Here is a 21,007-nt window from a genome sequence, read left to right as displayed (position 1 = left end):
TTAATTCCATGAAGGTGAATTTTATTCCTATCTCAAATTTTTGGGTCATGATTTGTGAATTCTGTGAGGGTGAATTTCTGTAACCTGAACAGTCATACGGTTGGGGGGGGGGGGGGGCAGGGAGCTGCCTGTATGTTGAACGTGAAAGTTTTTTAAAGAGTCATAGAGCTTTACAAATAGTAGTGTAAAGTACAAGAGTAAGGAAATAAGGATTTGCCTTCATAAAACAATTGTTCTGCCGCAATTGTAGTATTGACCCCAGATCTGGTGGGGCATGCTTTAGGAAAGGTGTGAAGACTTTGGAGAGGGTGCAGAAGAGATTCACTGAAGAAATTCCAGGAATGATGGACTTTAGTTACTTGGCTAGACTGGAATAGCTGGGTTTGGTCTCCTTAGATCAGATGAGATTGTGAGAAGATCTGACTGAGATACTTAAAATCATGGAGGGGAATAGATGGAGAGAAATTGTTCTCTTTGATGGAGGAGGTGAAGAACTAGGGGACATAGAGTGAAGGTGACAGGCAAAAAAAAACAAAGTGAAAGAAGACTTTTTTTTACACAGTGAGTCTGGAAAGCACACCAGAAGTAGGAGGGGAAGCAGATTAATTCATAGCATTCAAAAGAGACCTGGATGAGTTTCTGAAAGGAAAGAAGTTGCTGGGCTATGAGGAGAGGTTGGGAGAGTGGCATGAGATGGATTGCTCCTACATAGAGCTCATCAGGCTGAATGGCTTCCTACCATGCTCTAACTGTTCTATGATTCTGTGAACTAATGCACTTGGGGGAGGCAAACAAGAAAAGGATCACAATAAGTGGTTGGAATGTGAGTGGTGCAGAGATACAAAGGAACCTTTGGCGTGCATGTCACAGATCTCAGAAAGGTATTTGGGATAGTTAAGGTGATTAAGAAGACACTTGGGGTACATTTCTTTCTTAGCTAAGGCATAAAATGTACGACAATAGTGTGCAAATTTGATCACCACACTACACAAAGAATGGGACTGTGCTTGAAAGAGTGAAGAAATGGAGAATTACAGCTATGAAGAAAGATTGGATATGCTGGGGCTGTTTACTAAAGAACAGAGGAAGCCGAAGATAAATTTATTTGAAATGTGTAACATTATTAGAGAAAGAGTTAATGGGAAGGATGTATTTCCTTGAGTAGGGGAATCAATACCAGGATGTAGATTTAAGTAACTGGTAAAACAACTAGAAGTGAGCGAAGAACAGATTTTCAACCAGGTGGTAATGATGGATTAATATTTTATTATCCCTTAATATGCCATAACCTACAAAGCCACAGACCAAGACTGGGAAGTGAGTCTTTACCTAAATAGCCCAAGAGACAATGGGCCGAATAACCTTCTGTTCTTTAGCTGATTATGATTCTAATCTGTGAACTCAAACCAGACCAGGAATAAAACCTGAGGCACATTGAACCAGTTTCACTTAGGTTTGGCTCTGCTGTCCAGTCATAGGAAAAAAAACAGGAATTCCAAATGATTGATTAACTGAGTCAATATTTGGAATAAGTTAGTTAACAACTAGCATACTGTTTGAAAGAATTGGAACTTAGCTGAGGGACAAGGACACGGTAAGTGAATAATAGCTTAAACTTGAACAATCTAGTTATAAAATTATTTTATTGAAGAATTCAGTTACATTTTTTCATTAAACATACAATGCATTTAATATTTTCAAAAGATAAATGTTTAAACAAATTAAATGTTTTTTTAACAGCATGGGGGTGTACTAAGTAAACTTAAGGGACTTTTCCTATTCTTATGAATCACTTGACTATTATCTGTTGTGGGTGGAACGCCAAAGGAGTTCCCATTTTACAGAGAGCTTCCAATATCAAAGGACCACTTTAAAGTATTATGACTACTTGTGTGTCCATGTTAAGTATTTGACCTGTTTTTGTTGTGCCCATGTTGGTGTAATGGAGGAACTAATTTTAGGGAGTTGGGGGCTCTTGTTTGATCATTCCATTTAACAACCAAACTGCATGCTTTGAAAATTTACCTCTTCAATCTCATGCGGAGATAGTTTATGATGATTAATTTCTTCATTTATATTTTGCCTCTAATTCCCTTGATTTTTAGATTGGATTTTTTTTTGTTTTTTGTTTCCATTGTTTCTCTCTTACCATTGGGGGTGGCATATTGGCTACACCGTCAGAGTTTTCTAACTTCCCTGGAGCTGCAGGAGTTAAGGTCAAGAGCAGAGTCAGGTGCACCATTTGCTGATAAGGACCATGGGGTGGTAGTGGTCCAGTATGGGCACAATCAGTAGGTTCCACTGTGTCAAGGATTTGGAATATAATGCACATTTCCAGACAGAAAATGCTGTTGTCACTCGTGAACATCCTTTGTGTGCAGTTTTAACTGTAACTTGTTTAAAAAAGGAGAAAAAGTCCTTGAGTGAATTGCTGGCATCTCTTTATGAAGAAATGCCTCAGAGATAATTGCAAAATCACTAACTCTAACTCATTAACTCTCATATTTCCTTAGAACATAGGAGGCGGCGATTTGGCACAGCAAGGGTTTATGCTGGTTCTCTGAAACAATCCCATTAATCACATTCCTCCACATATTTTCCTTCTAACTATTCTCTCACACCAGCCCATTAAACTCCATGCCCCACCCCTCATTCCCCTACCACCCACTATGCTTGGGGTAATTTGTAGTGACTAATTAACTACCAGCCAGCACATATTTGGGATGTGGGGGGAAACCAGAGAACTCGGGAGAAGCCCATGCAGTCAGAATGAGAACATGCAAACTCCACTGAGACACCAGCAGGGATAGGGATTGAACCCAGGTCACTGGAGTTGTGTGAAACTACACCAACAAATGCACCAGCAGACAGATTAGCAAATTCTTTAGGATATTCAGTAGAGCTTCTTCATCTGGAAAGATGACCAATTTACTGCAGATGGCATGCAGTAACACTGCTCAGACATCCTGAGAGTATTTAACAGGCACTATAATCTAACATGTGATTTAATTTAGACTAGGTTTAACTAGAAATAGCCTAATAATGTAACCTTAATCAAACAGATGACATAACAAGCACTGACCTCCAGTAGCATTAACAGCAGACCAAATTTAAATTCTGAATTCCACAGTAAGTGGGCAACATCACAACAATAGATGTTGCAATGTTTATAATGTTTAGGTCTCAGATGCTGGCCTTGTGTATTTTAGAACAGAACCAGCACAGGGACTGACAAAACAAGCTGAAGGAAGATTAGATGTCCAGACACTGAGTTCCAAGATCTGTGTTTTAGGCAGTGTCTCCACTGAAATCCAAGAGTTTCACATGTTGTCAGACGAGAGATTAGTGAGATGATAATTGAATTTTTCTTTGTTATTCTAGAGAGAGGAAACTGCAGGTTGAACATTATTTGTCCAGTCATATCAGTTAAAAATAATCTGCTAGCAGATATGGGAAAGCCTGTTAGACAGTGAGTGCTATTCTAGAGTTTGAAACTTGTTTGCATCTTAGGTTTAGTCTGTGGCCAGTCTGATTTCCACCAGCATGGGATATGTGTAAAGCATGGGGGTGAGCATGTGGGAGGTTCTGACCAGAATTTAGGTAATACCTGGGAAAGGGCAGCCAGCATAGGTCCAGAAATATAGTATGGGGGCTGCATTCACTAAACTGATAGAGCTTCTCAGAATATTATTCTGATGAAGAGAAGCTCAAAGAAATGACTTAAAATTTAATAATAAACTTTTGTAAAGTTTTCTTACACTGAGGTGATTGATTTATCGTGAGTTGGTTTTAAAATATTTGTAATTGAATTCCCAGTGCTCAAGGATAACTCGTTTTAAAACTGGAATGCAAAAGGTAGATTCACTACCAGGAGTTGGCTCAATGTTTTGTATCCCTGTGATTATTGTTATCACAGAATTGGATCATAAGTTGATAAATGCATTGAAGCATTGGCCTTTGTTACCTGTAGAATAAATGTCTTTGACTGTTCACAATTCACACCAAAACATAGATGTAACCAAACATCAGGAAGAGACTCCTGTTCTGCTGCAGTGGAAAACAGGTGTTTTACAGGGTCATCATTTGTGGATTGCAGTTCAGAGAAACCAATAGGCCCAAGGGGGTTCATTGAAAGGTTGATTCTGTTGTCTAATCTCCCTTTCTCTTACCCAGACCAGGTTTGCATTCAGACCCTGAAAATGCTGGGGTGTTACTGGTGTTTGGCATCACTCATGTTGGTTAGCTATTCTGTGAGTGTTGAGAACTCAGGTAGGTGCCAAGATCACATTGACTCTACTTAAGCTTCTCATGTTAATATGTTATATTCAGAAATAGAACTGACCACGTTGCTGCTTCAGGAAGAGAAAATTGCCAGGAATAGTTCATGAATCTTCTTGTCACCCATGACATGAAACTGCTGCTACAGATGTTCATTTTGGTTATGGTAATTTGAAAGGTCACTTGAACAGAAATAAGATTAACCCAAGAAGCACCCAATAGACGAATCCTTTGTAAAGTGTAAAGAACAAAAACAAATAAAGTCTACTTCAGTCAAGAGCCATTTGCTTAGTGTTCAACCGCTGATGACCTTATGGATTAGCCAACCTACCTTTTGAAGTTGCTGCAAAGATGTGCTTTTTTAGAACCCACCTTGTTTGCTGGCATCCTCTTCTTTGTTTTCCTTCATCTGCCCTTTACTGAAAACTAATATCCTTGATCTTTAATCCTGTTCTATCAAATATCTATCCAGTTTTTATTTAACTTTTCCACGTATCTACGTTCCATTACCTTGTAAAGAGTCCACTTTCACTCCTTTGGGCCTGCTATCAAAGGCTTGAACTAGGTTTGAAAAGAGGAAAGCTTGAGAGACAGTGGGGGTTGGGTTTCTAGACAGACTCTGATACGCAACATCATCCTGCAAATGACAATGGGGATTTACATGAGAAATCCTCCTCAAGCTGGAGAAGCATCAAGTTGAAACTGAAAGTGAAAGGTATTTCTTTGCTTTTTGAGGCTTCAGACCTGAATATTTACAGGCTGCTGGTCTCCAACTCCAATTCTCAGTGTAAGTACCTCCAGCAGTACGGCCAGGCTATTTTAATAGTCCAGTTTACTAAACTGGAGGGCAGAGCAACTGAGCATAAAGTGAGCTGCTCTGGGCTACCAGATACTGGATGTGGAACCTTCCAAATGCAAATCTGGAGAAAGTTACAACAGTAAATTCTGATTTTAGCAGAAAAGCCTGTCGACTGCTGAGCCCAATACAAACAGGTATACATCATCCCAAACACAATAGTGCTTAGAAACACATCCATATTTCCATCAGCTGGGAGGCAGACATCAATGAGATTGGTGGCAATTTGCTGGGCACATCACAGAATGGTTTGGAAAGGCCAGAGAAGATCTGGGGTGCTCTGTGAAGTTCTATGCAATTGACTTCATGGGAGAAAAGCAGTAGGGAGATTTCATTCTCCTCTGTTTATTTTTCATCCTCCATTCAGAGACTGAGGCCAGGAATAGCACTTTGGGTACTACTTGTGGGGTAACATGCATCATACAATGAAGCTTGGTCTGTGTTTATTAAAGATTTGAATTTGAGCAGTCCTGGAACCTGTCTGAATTAATGGTTGTGATCTTAACCTTGAAATGCCAACCCCTCCCTGAACTCCTCTCCCCACATGCCACCTTCACCACCTCACCCTCTGCAACATCTTTATAGTGTTTTTCCAGAAGAATGAAGCAACAAGAGTGCTGAAAATCCGGAAACGAGCAAACTGGTTCTGGGAAGAGCTTAAACCAGGGTCTCTAGAGAGAGAATGCTATGAGGAATCCTGTACATTTGAGGAAGCACAAGAAATTTATAAATCCAGAGAAAATACAGTAAGCTGTATTATGATAAATGCATATGGATATGTGAGCATGTGTACACACCTATTTTGTATATGTCTGTCTTCTGTAGGCAGGCGTTTTGTATGTTTATATGTGCAAGTCTAACTTAAGATGTAATTGTGTATATCAAATGAGCATTTCAGGATAAAGATATGCTCTCCAAGTCCCTAAAATAATTTCAGAAATGCTTTCTTACTCATGCACACCAAATGCTTTTTAATAGAGGCAAACATACAATTTTCTATCCTCATTGCTTGCTACATCCATATGCTAACATTCTGCAACTGATGGATAAGAACACCAAATCCCTCTGAATACCATCATTTGATACCATCTGAATACCATCTGAATACCTGATCTCTCAGCTTTTCACCTTTTAAGCAAAATATCCTGCTTCTCTATTTTCCCTACTAAGATAGGTAACTTCTCCACATTGTAGTCACCCTGTTATGTTCTTGCCTATTTAATTAACATGTCCAAATTCCTTTGTAGATCTTTACAGGCTCTTCATAAGTTACTCTTCCAAAGGCTTTGTATCATTCATAAACCTGGATACACTACTTTCAGACCCTGCATCCATATCATTGATAAAGATTATATACAGTATATTGGCTCAAATACCAATTCTTGCAGCACTATAATATTCCAAGCCAAAATTAACCCAATTACTTCCACTCTCTCTTTCCTCTTAAGTGACCCATTTAGTCCTGGGTTTGTGCATTAACCTCTTGAGTGGCACCCTAATGAGCTATTACCCAACATTCGCTGATTACTATAATTAGTTACAATCCCCATTAGTTACAATCTCAAGAAACTTGGTTAGAGTTGCCAAACGTGAATTTCCTTTCATAAATTCGTATAGACTTTGTTTAATCATATTATCATTTTTGACTCTCTTCTTACCACACTCCTAATCATAAATTGCGGCATTTTACAACTAAGACTGAAATGAGGAGAAATTTCTTCACTCAGAGGATAATGAATTTTTAGAATTCTCTACCTCAGCGGGCCATTGGAGAGGCAGTCATCAAGTTCATTCAAACAGAAATTGAAGTTTCTGGATGTTAGGGGGATCAAGGAATATGAGAATAGTGCAGGAAAATTATGCTAAGGTAGACAATCAGCCATGGTCTTGACGAATAGTGAGGCAGATGGCATATTCCTTCTCCCATTTCGTATGTTCTTCTGTTCATGTTTTTATACTTGATGTTTGACCGGCTGTCCCAGAGTTCTATTTTCTCTCTCCCTTCTTTCATAAATAACTAGGTTACATTTGCTCCCTTTTAATCTATGACAACCCAAAGAATTCTGGAAGATCAAAACCAATGTATTTACTAGCTCTGTAAAACATATTGTTAAAATGGCCAAGAATGTTGGCCATCAGATCAAGGGCATCTGTTAGTTTTTCCTCCCATTAATCTGTCCAATACCTTTTCTTTATTGACACTCATATCTTTAACGTCATCACTCTCACTAGACCCTTGACATGACTTCAGAACTTGAATTACCAGGGCACAGAGGCTACAGACCAAGTGCTAGTAAATGGGATTAACATAGTTGGTACTTGAAGGACAGCAGAAGCATGGTGGGCTGAATGGCCTATTTCTATGCTGTATATCTCTAAGACTGTCTAAAATTTCTCTGCCTGTAAGGAGCACACATTTACATTTGCTAATATCATTTTTTGTGCTATGGAAGATTTTAAATCTTTTGACTTTACCTTCGTTCTTACTTGTATGTTCTTTTTTCTCTCTCTCCATCAGTCATCATTTACTGAATTCTAACATCTTCCGTCACTAGGCTCATTACTCTATCGGGAACTTGTTAAGCTTTTAATTTAATACAATCTTTAATGTATCTATAGGTTGGACTAGTCTTTCTCAAGGGGTTTTTGATCATCTCAGGGATTATACATTTACAGTGAAGTATAAATTATTTACTTTAATGTTTGCCATTGCTTATTACCATAATATATTTTAGTTTAGTTTCCCAAAACACCTTAGCAAATGCCTTTCATCCCTTCCTGGAGTGGCACAGTTAGTGGAGCTTATTCCCTCGTAACTCCAGCAACCTGGACAGTGTAAATGCTGCATCATGGTTGGCTGGGGCCAAAATGCCTTTTTCCATGCTATATGACTCCTTGGCTACTCTGTTTAAATTTAAGTTCTTAGTTTTAACTTTAACTAAAATGCTCTTAAGCTCAGTGTGCAATTATATCATGTTAAGATTGCTTCTTCCTGAAGATTTATTTATTACAACATTACGAATTATCCCTGACTCATTGTGCAATGCTAAATCTAAAATTGCCTGTAATCCTGTTGTTTCCTTGACAAGCTAATTTTAAAATCTATCTTAAATGCACATAATAAACCCATCATCATTGCATCACTGCAACTTTGGTTAGTTCAGTGTCTATGAAAATTAAAGTCCAACTGTTTACCGTATTACCCCTGTTGTGCACATCTCAAATTTCCTACTATTCACTCTGTTCAAAAGTCCAAATACAGTTATGGCACCTATAAATACATCCTTGAAAGCATGGAGATATCAAAATTCAGAGCAGGAGTAGGCCACTCAGCCTCTCAAGCCCACTCCACCACTCAGCAATCATTCTTAGCTCTACCAAACCCATTCTACTTCGTGATTTTCTTCTCTGACTCTATCTTTCATCCCTATCCTTTATTATCAGGATAATTCCATCTCACTATTTCTGTGTGTAGTATTAATTCATCTATCTTGTTCTAAAAGTTTCACACATTCAGACACAACACACTTGTTTTTAACCATTTTCCACATTTCACTGATGGTACATTAATCATTAATGCCAGATAACCATCATTAAGCGTTTCCTTTCCTGGCCCCCTCTACTAACTTTTATCAAATCATAACTCTCCGACTTATTTTGAATGAATTCAGTTAACTCTTTGCTAATTCTGTCACCAGCTACACCCCCACCCCCATCTTTTATTTGTTTATAGTCGTATCTATCCTACCTTTGAATTTTCAAACACACTTCAGGAGTTGAATTCACAGGTAGTTCCATGAAAAAATTTTCTTAATTTCATGTAGCAATTCACGTGATCAAACCCACGGTAGTAAAACTCATTTTAACAGGATTAGTAAACTGAAATTTGTGGCCACTTCATTTGCCACATGGCTGAGAACATTAGCAGGATGTTATAGTTGAAGTTAAGAGTTTCATCTGAGGTGAATGAAGTGATGACTGGTTAACAACTCCCATAAATAGAACCTTAACACTGTTCTTTGTTTTAACAGATGGAGTTTTGGTTTTCCTACAAAAGTAAGTGATGTTGTATCACTTGGAATGAAATAATTCATTTCTGATGTACCCTTTCTTATATTCTGTGAGATTTAGGGTCATAAAACTGTCCATGAAAGACATTATCACCAATCAGTGCTCCTGTCTAGTTACCAAATGTATCAGACATTGCTGGCAATCAAACCTATAGCCACAGCAAAGACTTTAATATCCATCAAGGATGCATGGACTCTCTTGGGCAGCTGTACAGGAACAGAAGCTAATGGCTACATCTTTCATAAATACACCAAGTAGTTATTCATCATTGTGGTACAAGACTTCATAATAATAAAGATACTTGAAATTCAATATATTAACCTTCACCTGTTAAACAATTAATGCTTCAATCTATTTTGATTGCAGCCTTCATTGAATTTACAAAATTTGTATCGATAGTTATTCAATGGGAAAACAATTTTTGTGATTTTGAATGTGAAGTAGTTGTATACTATTTCTAGCACTAGAAGATGCAAGTTAAGAATTAACATAGCAAAATTGTGAAGTGGTTGGAGGGAGGGAATCCAATTTCTTGCAGGAATGAGAGGAATTTAGTGAAAGGAGGTCAAACCAAGGAACATTTATTTAATTTTTCTCAAGCCAAATTCCATTATCCAGAATCCTGGGAGATTACTATTCTACAAGAGGGCAGCACAGTGGTGCAGCTAGAAGAGCCACTGCCTCACAGCACTAGAGACCTGGGTTCAATCCTAACTTCAGGTACTGTCTGTGTGGAGCTCACGCATTCTCCCTGCGACCACGTGGGTTTCCTCTGGGTGCTCCGGTTTCTTCCCACATCCAAGTTGCTAGATTAATTGTCCACTGTAAATTGTCCCTAGTGTGTAAGTGAGTAGTCGAATCTTGGGGGAGTTGAGAATGCGGGAAGAATAATAAATGGGATTAATGTAGTAAATGTGTTAATGGGTTGTTGATAGTCAGCATGGACTCGTTGGGCCTGTTTCCATACTGTATGAGTCTATGAGATCTGTCAAATCACATTGCCAGTTCCTGATGAACATATTCTTCAAATGTTTCTCTGAATGCTTTTATCTCTGTCACACCCAGATTTGGATCCTTGTAAATCCAATCCATGCCTGAATGGTGGTTTGTGTAAACTCGACAGCTACAGATATATCTGTCTCTGTCCTCCTCTGTGGAAAGGAGAGAATTGTGAAACAGGTTGGTGGTTGCTTCTGATAATGTGCCCCAACCTACCCTCCTCATGTGTGTCACTGGTTGTGCAGGGTACATGTGAGCATGCATATGTTTATTTGGCTTATTGCTTTTTATTTCTTTCATATGGGTTGTGGAAACTTTTACTATTCAATATCTAGGCAAGATGGTCAGCACCTCACATCACCAGTGAATTGGTGGATGCACATTAGACTCCAGGCAAAAGCACAAGGAAGATAGTTAGAAGTGATAGCTCCACTGTTCATGCCAGATGACCACAGTCAAATACACATACCTGTGAATATTATACTTTCTATGGGGTTTTATGTTTGTCAAGATAGAAATTGTGCAGGACAACATAGCAGTGTGCACGACATTTCAGAATGATGGGAAGTGGCATTGTTGGCAAGTGGGAATGATTTTTTCCGAAGTTTCCTCCTCTGTCTAGGTGTCATTCCTATTACTCCTTTTTTTTTAATTGGGCAATGCATAAGCAGTGAGATTTTCCTGGTCATTGCGCATGATGTGGCTTATTGTGATCTCAACTCCATAAGTGGAGGGGTCACAAGGGAGCTTCAGTGCATTGCTGGTGTTGTCATGCACCACGAGGGACACACTCATGAAATTCATACACCTTTTGCTGCTCCTTTACCCACTGCCATGGTTCATCTTTTTTCAACAGTTAATGCAACAGTGTCAGTAGTGTTGCAAGGTATCACAGAAATCTGGTGTCATATTGGACCATATTTAAAAAAGGAATGGAGTTTGGTGATATTCAAGTCTTCACTGAATGAAAATTTAAAAAAAAACCTGCAGATGCTGGAAATCTGAAATGAAAACAAGATGCTGAAAATTCTCTGCCATTTGGGCACCATAACATTAAATCTCCTCAGCCTTTTTTGCTTCAAGTAAAACAACTGCAACTTCTTTATCCTCTACACGAAACAAATTTGAACATCCTTAGTACCATTCTATCTATGTTCTAAGGCTTTGACATCCTTTCTAAATTGCAGTGCCTAGCAGTTAGCATAATACTCCAAATGGTTTATAAAAATTATCCAAGAAAGTTTAACACAATATTTTTGTGCTCTGTGTTTCTATGAAACCTTCTCAACTTATATTGCCACCTTCACCCTCGCCTGACTGTTTCCGTACCCTCTTTAAAGTTAAACCATTTGGTTTATATTGCCTCAAAATGTAGCATTTTACACTTTTATGCATTAAAGCTAATTTGCCACGTATCGGGTTGTTTCACAAGTCTATCCACCTTCTCCTTGCACCTGTTACTGACCTTTTCAGTTTCCTCCATTTCCAAGTTTTGTGTTGTCGACAAACTTTTAAATTCTGCCCTGAATGCTGAAGTCAATATATCAAAAAAGAGCAGTGGTTCTAAAATTAGACCCTCAGAGGCACCACTGCACACTTCCCTTTAGTCTGAAAGAATAGTCATCCATCATTATGCTCTGCATTCTTTACCATTCAGTTTCACCCTGTCTTGGGTCCAACACATGCAATCATGAAGAAGGCAAGCCAGCAGCTCAACTTCATTAGGAGTTTGAGGAGATTTGGTATCTCGCCAAAGACTCTTGCAAATTTCTATAGATGTACGGTGGAGAGCATTCTGACTGGTTGCATCACCACCTGGTATGGAGGCTCCAATATGCAGGATTAAAAGAGGCTGCAGTGGGTAGTAGGCTCAGCCAGCTCCATCACGGGCACAACCCTCCCCACCATCGAGCACATCTTCAAAAGGCGATGCTTCAAGAAGGCAGCATCCATCATTAAGGACCCTCACTACCTGGGACATGCCCTCTTCACATTACTACCATCAGGGAGGAGGTACAGGAGCCTGAAGACCCACACTCAACATTTCAGGAACAGCTTCTTCCCCCCTGCCATCAGATTTCTGCACGGTCCATGAACCCATGAACACTACCTCATCATTCCTCTTTTGCACTATTTATTTTTGTAACTTAAAGTAATTTTTATGTCTTTATGTCTTGCACTGTACTGCTGCTGCAAAACAACAAATTTCACATCTGTCAGTGATAATAAACCTGATTCTGATGAATCACAGCTTCTCTGACGCAGTAGTCATTGCAGAATCTCAACAAGAGAAATCGTGTATTCTTTATGTTGTTCTTTAATTCAGAGAACCTGGATTGTGAATATAAGAATGGCTACTGTCAGCAGTACTGCAGCATCAACATGACAACACAAATGCCAAAGTGCTCATGCGCAAAAGGTTATCAACTAAATGAAGATCAACAGACCTGTTCCGCAAGTGGTACTGATTAGACTCTGTCACTATTTCATATTTATATAATTTTTAAAAAATACATTTTATTTGCTAATGCTGACAGGACCAATATTGTTATCTATTCTCAAATTGTCCTTGAACCAAGTGGCCAGATAACTTCAAAGGACAGGTAACAGTCAACAAAATTGTTTAGTCTTAATTTGCATATTGAACAGCAGGTTTCCTACCCTGGGAGACATTAGCAAAGCAAATGGACCAGATGACTGTTTACATCAGTCAATAAGTTTCTTGCTCACCATTATTGATTTTAGCATTTTAATTTCAAATTTATTTAATTCCATTTATTTAAATTCCATGGTGAGATTGAAAATGGTGTCTCCAGATCAATACCTCAAGCCTTTGATGTTGTCCAGTAACTTGCATTCAAAGCCATGATCTGCATCTTAGCCAAGTGTCCAAATTAACCTTTAAGAAGTCAATGTTAGGACTTGGATGTCAATTTTTGGTTAAGAAATCTTTGCCTAGAAATTGGATTATGGTAAATATCTACAAGTTCTATCTCAAATCATGCAAAAAAAGTATTGTTTGCCATTTTCCAGCAGAAGTCTCATTCATTGCAAAATTGGATCAGGCACTATCTAATTCACCTAAGCACACATGCCATTTTACATTGCATTTTGTGCATATAATATTGCCATCAACATGCGTGGCAGAAATTATATAAAAGGTCATGACCCATGATCTTCGTTTCTCACTCGTAAAACAAGGAGCAAACCACATAGCAGGTTGGGAACTGTATGTGATTTAAAGGGTCCCCACTGGGACATCAATTTTATCAGTACTGAGACTCCACATTGATTTCCATGTGCTGCCATTTTGAAGGCAGGCATCACTAACAGAGGTTTCAGTGCTTGTGTACCTTGTGGCAAGGTGCTTGCATCTATGACCATAATGACCGCTATGACAATGGCCTGATTGGGCTGTTATATAGCATGGGGTGCTCATCACATATTGTTAGCCCTTCCCCCCCTAACTGCCCCTTCTCTTTTCCTTCCTGTCAATTCCTTCACACCCTTTACACTTTCCCTCATCTGTGGTAGCTGCCATCTGCAAGTATCCAAGTTGTGTTCTACTGGTTGTAAATGGGAAAAACCACAAGAGTGATGATATCTCAATTTCTCACTTTTAGTTTGGTGACCTCTGATTTGCCATCAGAAAAAAAACCTAACATCCACTTAGAGCAACAAAAGTGAAATCCAATTTCTAGACATCATGGATGTGCTAGGATGGAGACAGAGTGGAACATAGATTACATTGCTTCCAGAGAAACAGCCCATCCTGTTAAGGTGCAGACCACATTGATGTGCACTTGAACCAGATACAAATTGATGTAAGTTTTAATGAGAGTGGGTAAAGAAGGTCTTGCAAGGAAATGATCGGGGTTGAAAATCTAAGGATGTCAAACTGCCATTTTAAAGCAGGGACAGTATACAGTAATGAGTTGTTCTAACCTTGATGTGGCTGTGAGCTCACAGCACATATGATTAACCAAAGATGGTCTGATGCTTCATGGAATATGATAGTTCCTGAACTTCTGAAAATTGGAAATAGCAAATTCAGGAAGCACATCACCTAGTTTATGCCGGTTGTTAGTCAGACACTTAATGACGCAGCGGAATTTCCTCCTTGTGGCTCATTGCTTCCATATGGTCAGCTGTGAGAAATGTCGATCTTCAGCCACTTGCAGTTTATCAAATGAAAATCCAACTCTGCTCATTTATTCAGAATCACCTTCTAGATAATACTTAACCAACTAGTTTCTTTGTGCATCCTTCATATTCCATTGAATTTGTTACTTTCCTCTCTTTAACTCCAGAGGATTACCCATGTGGGAGGTTACCTCTGTATGGATCACGAACTCGTGCATTCGATGGGGCAGAACATTCCCTCAATGATACAGATACAGACTTTGAGTACTTAACAAAGTTAAATTACAGTGAATCAGAAGCTAGGATACGAATTATTGGTGGAAACCTTTGCAGACGAGGACTTTGTCCTTGGCAGGTAAGGCAATATAAAGCTGTGCTCACACATTTGGTTCATAAGTCCTCAAGCTGTTAAAATATGTTTAATAGCATCATGTTGTGGAGCTGGAATTGGAACATGTGAAGTCTAGTTATGGTTTGCAATATTTAAGTGATATATTTTCCTAAAATTGGCACTCAAAGAACACCAATACCCATCTCTGCTGTGGGTCTACTGCTGCATAATTCTTCAGCATGAGGTCCAGGGGTGGTGTCTGGAAATTGAGCCTGGTTGGGGCTGCTGGGGTATCCAGAGTTCAGGGCTGGGAGGGGTCATTGGGATGTCTGGGAGAGGGATGGGATGAGTACAGTACAGGGGGACATGACCTGTGAAGGCAAATTAAAGTGAGACTTGCTGATCCTCAGCACTGGACTGGCACCTGCTTCAGAAGCACCCCCCAACCCCTTTGTCTTTAAGTGGCAATGCCCTGAAAGCATGACTGTTCCAAGAGGGGACAATGATGGTTGATCCTCCATGAAGGTGATTAGGCCCATCAGTGAAGGAAGGGGTGATATGCATCTGGATTCTCTAGACTGTTGTTTTTAAGCCAAGGCCATGGAAGTTGGAATGGAAGTGGTAGAGAAGGGGATCTGATCTGGACGAAAGTTCTCCAATGAGATGTCGCCAACATTGTACCATGAATATGACTTCAATGGAAGAAGTTTGATTGTATAAGGTCAAGTAATCTTTACTATTACATGTGATCCCGAGTATCACACACACTCTCAGCCTCAGTCTCTCAGAGGATAATATTTTCAGTGCCCCAAACATCTTTCAATAATATGCACATTGATATGATGTATCACAAAGTATATTTGTCAGTTAACTATCTTGCCTTTGCACTTCAGCTCTGGCTTCATGTCATTGCAGCTGCAGATATATTAGAGAACTGTAAAAGACTACTTGCAATTAAATTCTTTCTGGAGCCCTTCTTTCAGACACCAGATTTGCCCTACTTCTCCAACATTTTATTGCCTAGTGATATAATCTAGCAGCCGTTCTACCAGATTACACTTTCCTGTGCTTTGGCATTCCTCTTTACCGCTGTTATGAAGAGGAAGGAATGCGACCCACTGCAGAGTTGCTGATGACTGGTGCTTTGAAACTCAATGGTCTCTAATGGAAATGGTGCAATGCATCTTATAGTCAGTTCATTTTCAGTGCAAGCTATGAGGTGATACATTCACAATGAGGTTACATTGGAGTAGTTGGAACTAGATACCTAATACAAAGAACTTCCTGACCATCCTGCATTTACAGGTCCTCCCCAGATTCTGGCAGGTTTCTGTTCCTATGAACACTTTGTAACCTGGACAGTTTGCATCAGCAATGCAGCCACAACCGAGTTCAAGGTGGCAGAAGATGCCTGCAGCCCCACAGCAGCCGGCAAATCCATATCACTGGTCTCCCAAATGCTCATTCAGATGCACAGGCTATACATGAGTTGGGCGTTTGTAACCTGGGGAGGACCTGTATCTTTCTATTTTTGTCCATCAGTAGTTTTCCCCATGGCCTATACAGTAGATTTATGGCATTGTTCTCATGAAATGTATAGAGATTTTGGGATTCTTGTAGCACTACTTCTTCCCTATGCATGCGTGCCATTTAAAGTGGAACTTGTGAAGATATTCTGGTGGAATGAGAATGTCTTAAGGGGAAAGAGAGCAAGTGCGGAAAATAAGTAAATACACCAGCAAGTCTTTCATTTTCCTTAGGTCAAGAGTGAAAGGACAAGGGGTGTAAAGAAGCTCATTCTTGTGGTCAGTTCATTAAAAAGGTACAAACTGTGCAAGACAAATTGGAATTGAATGGAAAACATGTTTTAAATTTCATTTGATGGTTGCCTTCCCAAACTTTGCCTTAGGTGGTATTGCACTGTCATCCAAGAATGGCCCTTGCACTGAGAACAATATCTGATTAGATCAGTGAAGTCTTCATGATAGGTAAAAATCTAGGCCATGAAATGATACGGTTTCAGAAAGACTGAGCCCGCCAAGCATTTTGCACAGAATTCACCTGGTTCAATCTTATGCTCCGCTTACTTTAATATTCCTCCCTTTTAAAGCAATTATCAAATTTTTTATTTGTATGAATAAAGTTTTTTTTCAACAATGTTTTGAGATTAAGAATTCTACACTTTATCCAGACCCCTACATATTCTCTGCTTTCATTTTTTGCAATTATCTTTAATTTAGGGTATCTCATTACCATCTCACTGTGCAATAGAAACAACTAATTACTGACACTGCATAATGTAAAATCGGGCAAATCAGCTTTAACCTTCGCGGCTGTAATGCAAAAGACTCTAAACTGGACACCATCTTTTACAATAACACAGTTCTGAGGTATTTGCTTTTGTTGTTCTTAGGTATTGGTAAATAATATGGATGGTTATGGATTCTGTGGTGGAACTTTGATTAACAGTCGCTGGGTTGTGAGTGCTGCTCACTGCTTTGATACAATACGACCACACTCAGTTACAGTAGGTAAGATGCAGTAATGTTTTTTTAGAAAAAGTGTTAACCATCAACAAACAAAAAATCAGCATTTACTATTAATCTAGTGTGTAGTCACACTGATGTATAAGTGATTCTCCTCTTTTGGGGATATTAACTTTAGGAAAACACCTTTCCACAGTTTAAAATACATTTAAATTTTCCCCCTAAAAACCTTACGTCAACAATGGAACAAAAAAATAATTTGTTTTGAAATCCTGTTTATTCTATATCATTTTATGATTTGATTGCTTGAAGTGACATTGAGTAAAATGTGAACACAACAATACATCAACAAATGTACCTAAACATTGTACTTTGGTGTGTTAATTGGAGAGTTATGTATAGCACTACATCCAGTTGGATCCTCCACAAAAATCTGTGAAATTGGTTGAAAATGCGTTAGAAACAGTGCTCGGGGAGTTTGTACACAGAACCATGAGCTAAAGTGGGATTTGTGAGGTTCTCATCGACAACTGCTTGATCTGTGTGCAGTGTATTCACCTCAAGGCATCCATAGGAAAGCTATGTAAAAGGCTGCTGTAGGAGACAAGAATGAATGAAATGAGGGAGAGGGGTACAAGGTGATCTGTGTGTCTGGGCATTCCCCAAATGATAATCTGCCCTGATCAAGGTCTGTGTTGCAAGTGAATCCGCACCACTGTGAAGTGTGGGTTGATTGAGGGGCAGAGATTGCTGCTCGCAGCTCTTACGTGAACAGAGAAGGGAACATCACTGATTTTCAGTACCCTGACAGTTAAGAGTTGAGGTGCCATGAATAAAACATATGTCATGTTTTACTGAAAGCTATCAGTATTTATATATTATTGTTAATCCCATGATTTGCATCTAGGTTTTCTGTGAGTGATCGAAGGTTATAGGTTGCCCTCAAGAGCTCTAATTTATGCTGGCAATAGAGGAAACAAAGTATGCGAGTAGTGGTATCACTATCTGCGCAACCGATCCTGTGTAAACATCAACTATACAAAAGTAAATCATAGAAATGCCAGGGCCAATTTCCCAGTGGACATGATTTCACCAGAAATCATCGCTAGCATGATCTAAGCTGAGTGAGGTTACTTTCAAGTGTGATTTGCACATGAAAAAATTGTTAGCAAATGGATCCAATTTCTAGGCTATGGTGTTTTGAAATAAATGTTGAATTCTACCAACCCTAATTTTATTACAATTAACACATTATGTACAAGTTGTACTGTGGTATGAGTCACCCCTTTCCCAAAATATTCAATGTAGACATTGAACAGTTTTTATGTTTCTCTCTCCTCATTTTGATCTCTTCCCTTGCTCATTTTTCCTGCCTTCAGCTGTATGTATCAATTCCTCTTGCAATTGTGACTCTGTCCTTCACCCAAGTATCTCAAACTTCAATCTCTCTCTCTTGACAACTTCTGCTCATCCTTTCTGTTCCTTTATCAGCTCTTTTGTTACTCTTTTCTTTCTCTCCATTTTTCTCTCTTCACTTCTGTCACCTTTCACCCAAAGATAGAATACTGCAAATGTAAATGTGAAAGCAGAAAATGCTGGAAATACTCAACAGGTAAGGCAGCGGTGTTAGAGAGTTATCGCTTCAGATCAGTGACCTTTCAACAGAATTAGAAGTTAGAGAGAAAACAACTTTAAGATGTTTTAAACACAGTCTCTCTCTCTCTCTCTCTCAGCAGATGCAGCCTGACCTGCTGAGTATTTCAGATTTCCTGTATCTTCAGTCTTTTATTTGGATTTTCAGCAGTTGATTTTATTTTGATAATGCCTTTGCTTCAGATTTAATCAGAGTCTACTATAATACAAAAGAGACCACCTAGTCAATAGTGCTCATTCTAGCTTTTTGAAGGAGTGATCTAATTAGTCCTATTCATCTGCTGCTGCTTCTTAGTATATTTTCAGAAAGGAACTGGATGTCTATTTGATCTGTTTTCAAGAACCAGTACATTTTCAGACTATAAAAACTGCAGAACTTAAATGACAAGCTGGTTGTGACCCTTTGCTCTTAATTCTCCCAGGTGAATTTGATAAACTTCAAACAGAGATCTGGGAACAGAACGTTTTAGTGAAGAAGATTCTGACTCACCCTCAGTATGATCCAATAACATATGACAATGATATTGCCCTTTTGTATTTGAATCAGTCTGTGAATTTTACTTCTACTGTTGCTCCAATTTGCCTGCCCAATCACAACCTGGGCAAGCTCCTACTGCAAGGTGGGAAAGTGGGGATGGTAAGTGGCTGGGGGGTAACCTGGGAAAGAGGTCGGGCTTCCCGATTCTTGAGGAGAGTGCAACTTCCTTACGTTGAACAGGCAACTTGCATCAAATCAACAAGGTTGGAAATTACAGATAATATGTTCTGTGCTGGATACACAAATGAGTACAAGGATTCCTGTAGAGGGGACAGTGGGGGACCGTACGCAGTTTTGTATCGAGAGACGTGGTATCTGACTGGCGTGATTAGTTGGGGTGAGGGCTGTGCCAAAGAAGGAAAATATGGATTATATACTAGGGTGCCAGGTTACCTATCATGGATATATGATAATTTATTACAGCACAGTGAATGACACACTGATTTATAACAACCACCATCAGAGAAAGGATAATAAGCTCTGGTTATGAAAAATCATTGTGACACTGGACAGCAGATCTCTGAACTAAATAGCTAATAAATTAGCAAATTTAAAAGATTTTAACTGGAACCAGTCTTAAACTAAACTAGCAATTTTGTTTAACAGAAGCTTTAGCTCGTAACATTCTAGCCTAGAAATTACTAATGGTGAATGTTCCATTGCTACAATATCTTCATTTGGTGTTCTCTGATGACCAATAGATTAAAACAAAACGCAACCACTGGGCTGAAACAGTAGCATGAAAGGGCTGAAGCTCACAACAGTAATCATCAATCATTACATTTGAACTTTTTTTTAAAAAGTTATATAAATTCTGCTTAAAAACTTCTCTCTGAGTTGGCTAGCCTTCAGCGATGCTGTTAGTTAAAACTTGATTCAATCATGGATTCGAAGTTCATGTGGCAGTGAACAATCTGGCACTGTCTAATTATTTTATGCAGTTCTGGATATTTGATAAATAAACTCCTTTGTAAATGCTGATAATTGAATTTCCCTGTGTTGGACAGCCACCATGTTTTCAGTTGTATATATTTTTGGTTACCGGGATCTCCTGCGTCACCTTTTTGTCATTTTATTCTCGAAATGGTCATTTTTAACTTTATCTGTGCTCAAACATTAGGGAGCTGGTAACATCTTCTCACCTCATAAATTGATCATCCCCAACCTACCATTGATGTGTGTATCATCTTCCTGGATGTAGACCTATCAGTGATTTTGCTCAGTCACAGATCCCAGCAGTTCAAACTTTGACCTGGAAGCACACATTCTAAGTGATGTAGCTCCTCCATTCGCTCTAAGCCAGGACCTCTAGGCAGCCACACCTTAAAAATTTTCTCGTATGGGATGGCAGTAACTTCCTTTACCCAAAACACCTACCAAATGGGCTTTACCATGTTAAACATCATTAGCAGAGGTTAAAAATAAACTTGTTACTATAATGAACTTTATGAAATAGACATAAAATCTCATCTTTTTAAATCATTGAGAGAATAAACATGTTAAGCTGAGAGACTCTGCTACAAATTACAGTTACTGTCTACCTATACATTTTAAAACACCCCTTTGTGTCAATTATGAATCAACTTACTTGTAACCCTCCTTCCGTTGATCCAGTGTCATTTGTTCCCACTAGAATTGGTTGTGCACGAGGC

At 39.0% G+C, this 21,007-nt stretch overlaps 1 protein-coding gene across 1 annotated transcript; it reads left to right on the top strand.

Moving 5' to 3' along the window:
• The first annotated feature begins 1,452 nt into the window (after positions 1 to 1,452).
• Positions 1,453 to 20,380, top strand: LOC127572039 (coagulation factor IX). Its single transcript, XM_052018870.1, has 9 exons — positions 1,453 to 1,594; positions 4,174 to 4,269; positions 5,720 to 5,880; positions 9,166 to 9,190; positions 10,271 to 10,384; positions 12,531 to 12,665; positions 14,515 to 14,702; positions 17,092 to 17,209; positions 19,240 to 20,380. Exons 2-9 carry the CDS (start codon positions 4,200 to 4,202, stop codon positions 19,788 to 19,790), a joined length of 1,362 nt encoding a protein of 453 aa, XP_051874830.1. The 5' UTR covers positions 1,453 to 1,594; positions 4,174 to 4,199; the 3' UTR covers positions 19,791 to 20,380.
• The last annotated feature ends 627 nt before the right edge of the window (positions 20,381 to 21,007 follow it).

This window comes from Pristis pectinata, chromosome 6 (genome assembly GCF_009764475.1).
Source record: "Pristis pectinata isolate sPriPec2 chromosome 6, sPriPec2.1.pri, whole genome shotgun sequence".
NCBI classification, from domain to species: domain Eukaryota; kingdom Metazoa; phylum Chordata; class Chondrichthyes; order Rhinopristiformes; family Pristidae; genus Pristis; species Pristis pectinata.
Note: the sequence above shows the minus strand (reverse complement) of the source record. Positions and strands in the feature narration are given on the sequence as shown.

Coding starts and splice junctions, on each gene's coding strand:
- LOC127572039 (XM_052018870.1), top strand. CDS start 4,200: ATGCTGGGGTGTTACTGGTGTTTGGCATCACTCATGTTGGTTAGCTAT. Junction 5,881..9,165: donor ATAAATCCAGAGAAAATACA/GTAAGCTGTATT, acceptor TTGTTTTAACAG/ATGGAGTTTTGGTTTTCCTA. Junction 10,385..12,530: donor AGGAGAGAATTGTGAAACAG/GTTGGTGGTTGC, acceptor TCTTTAATTCAG/AGAACCTGGATTGTGAATAT.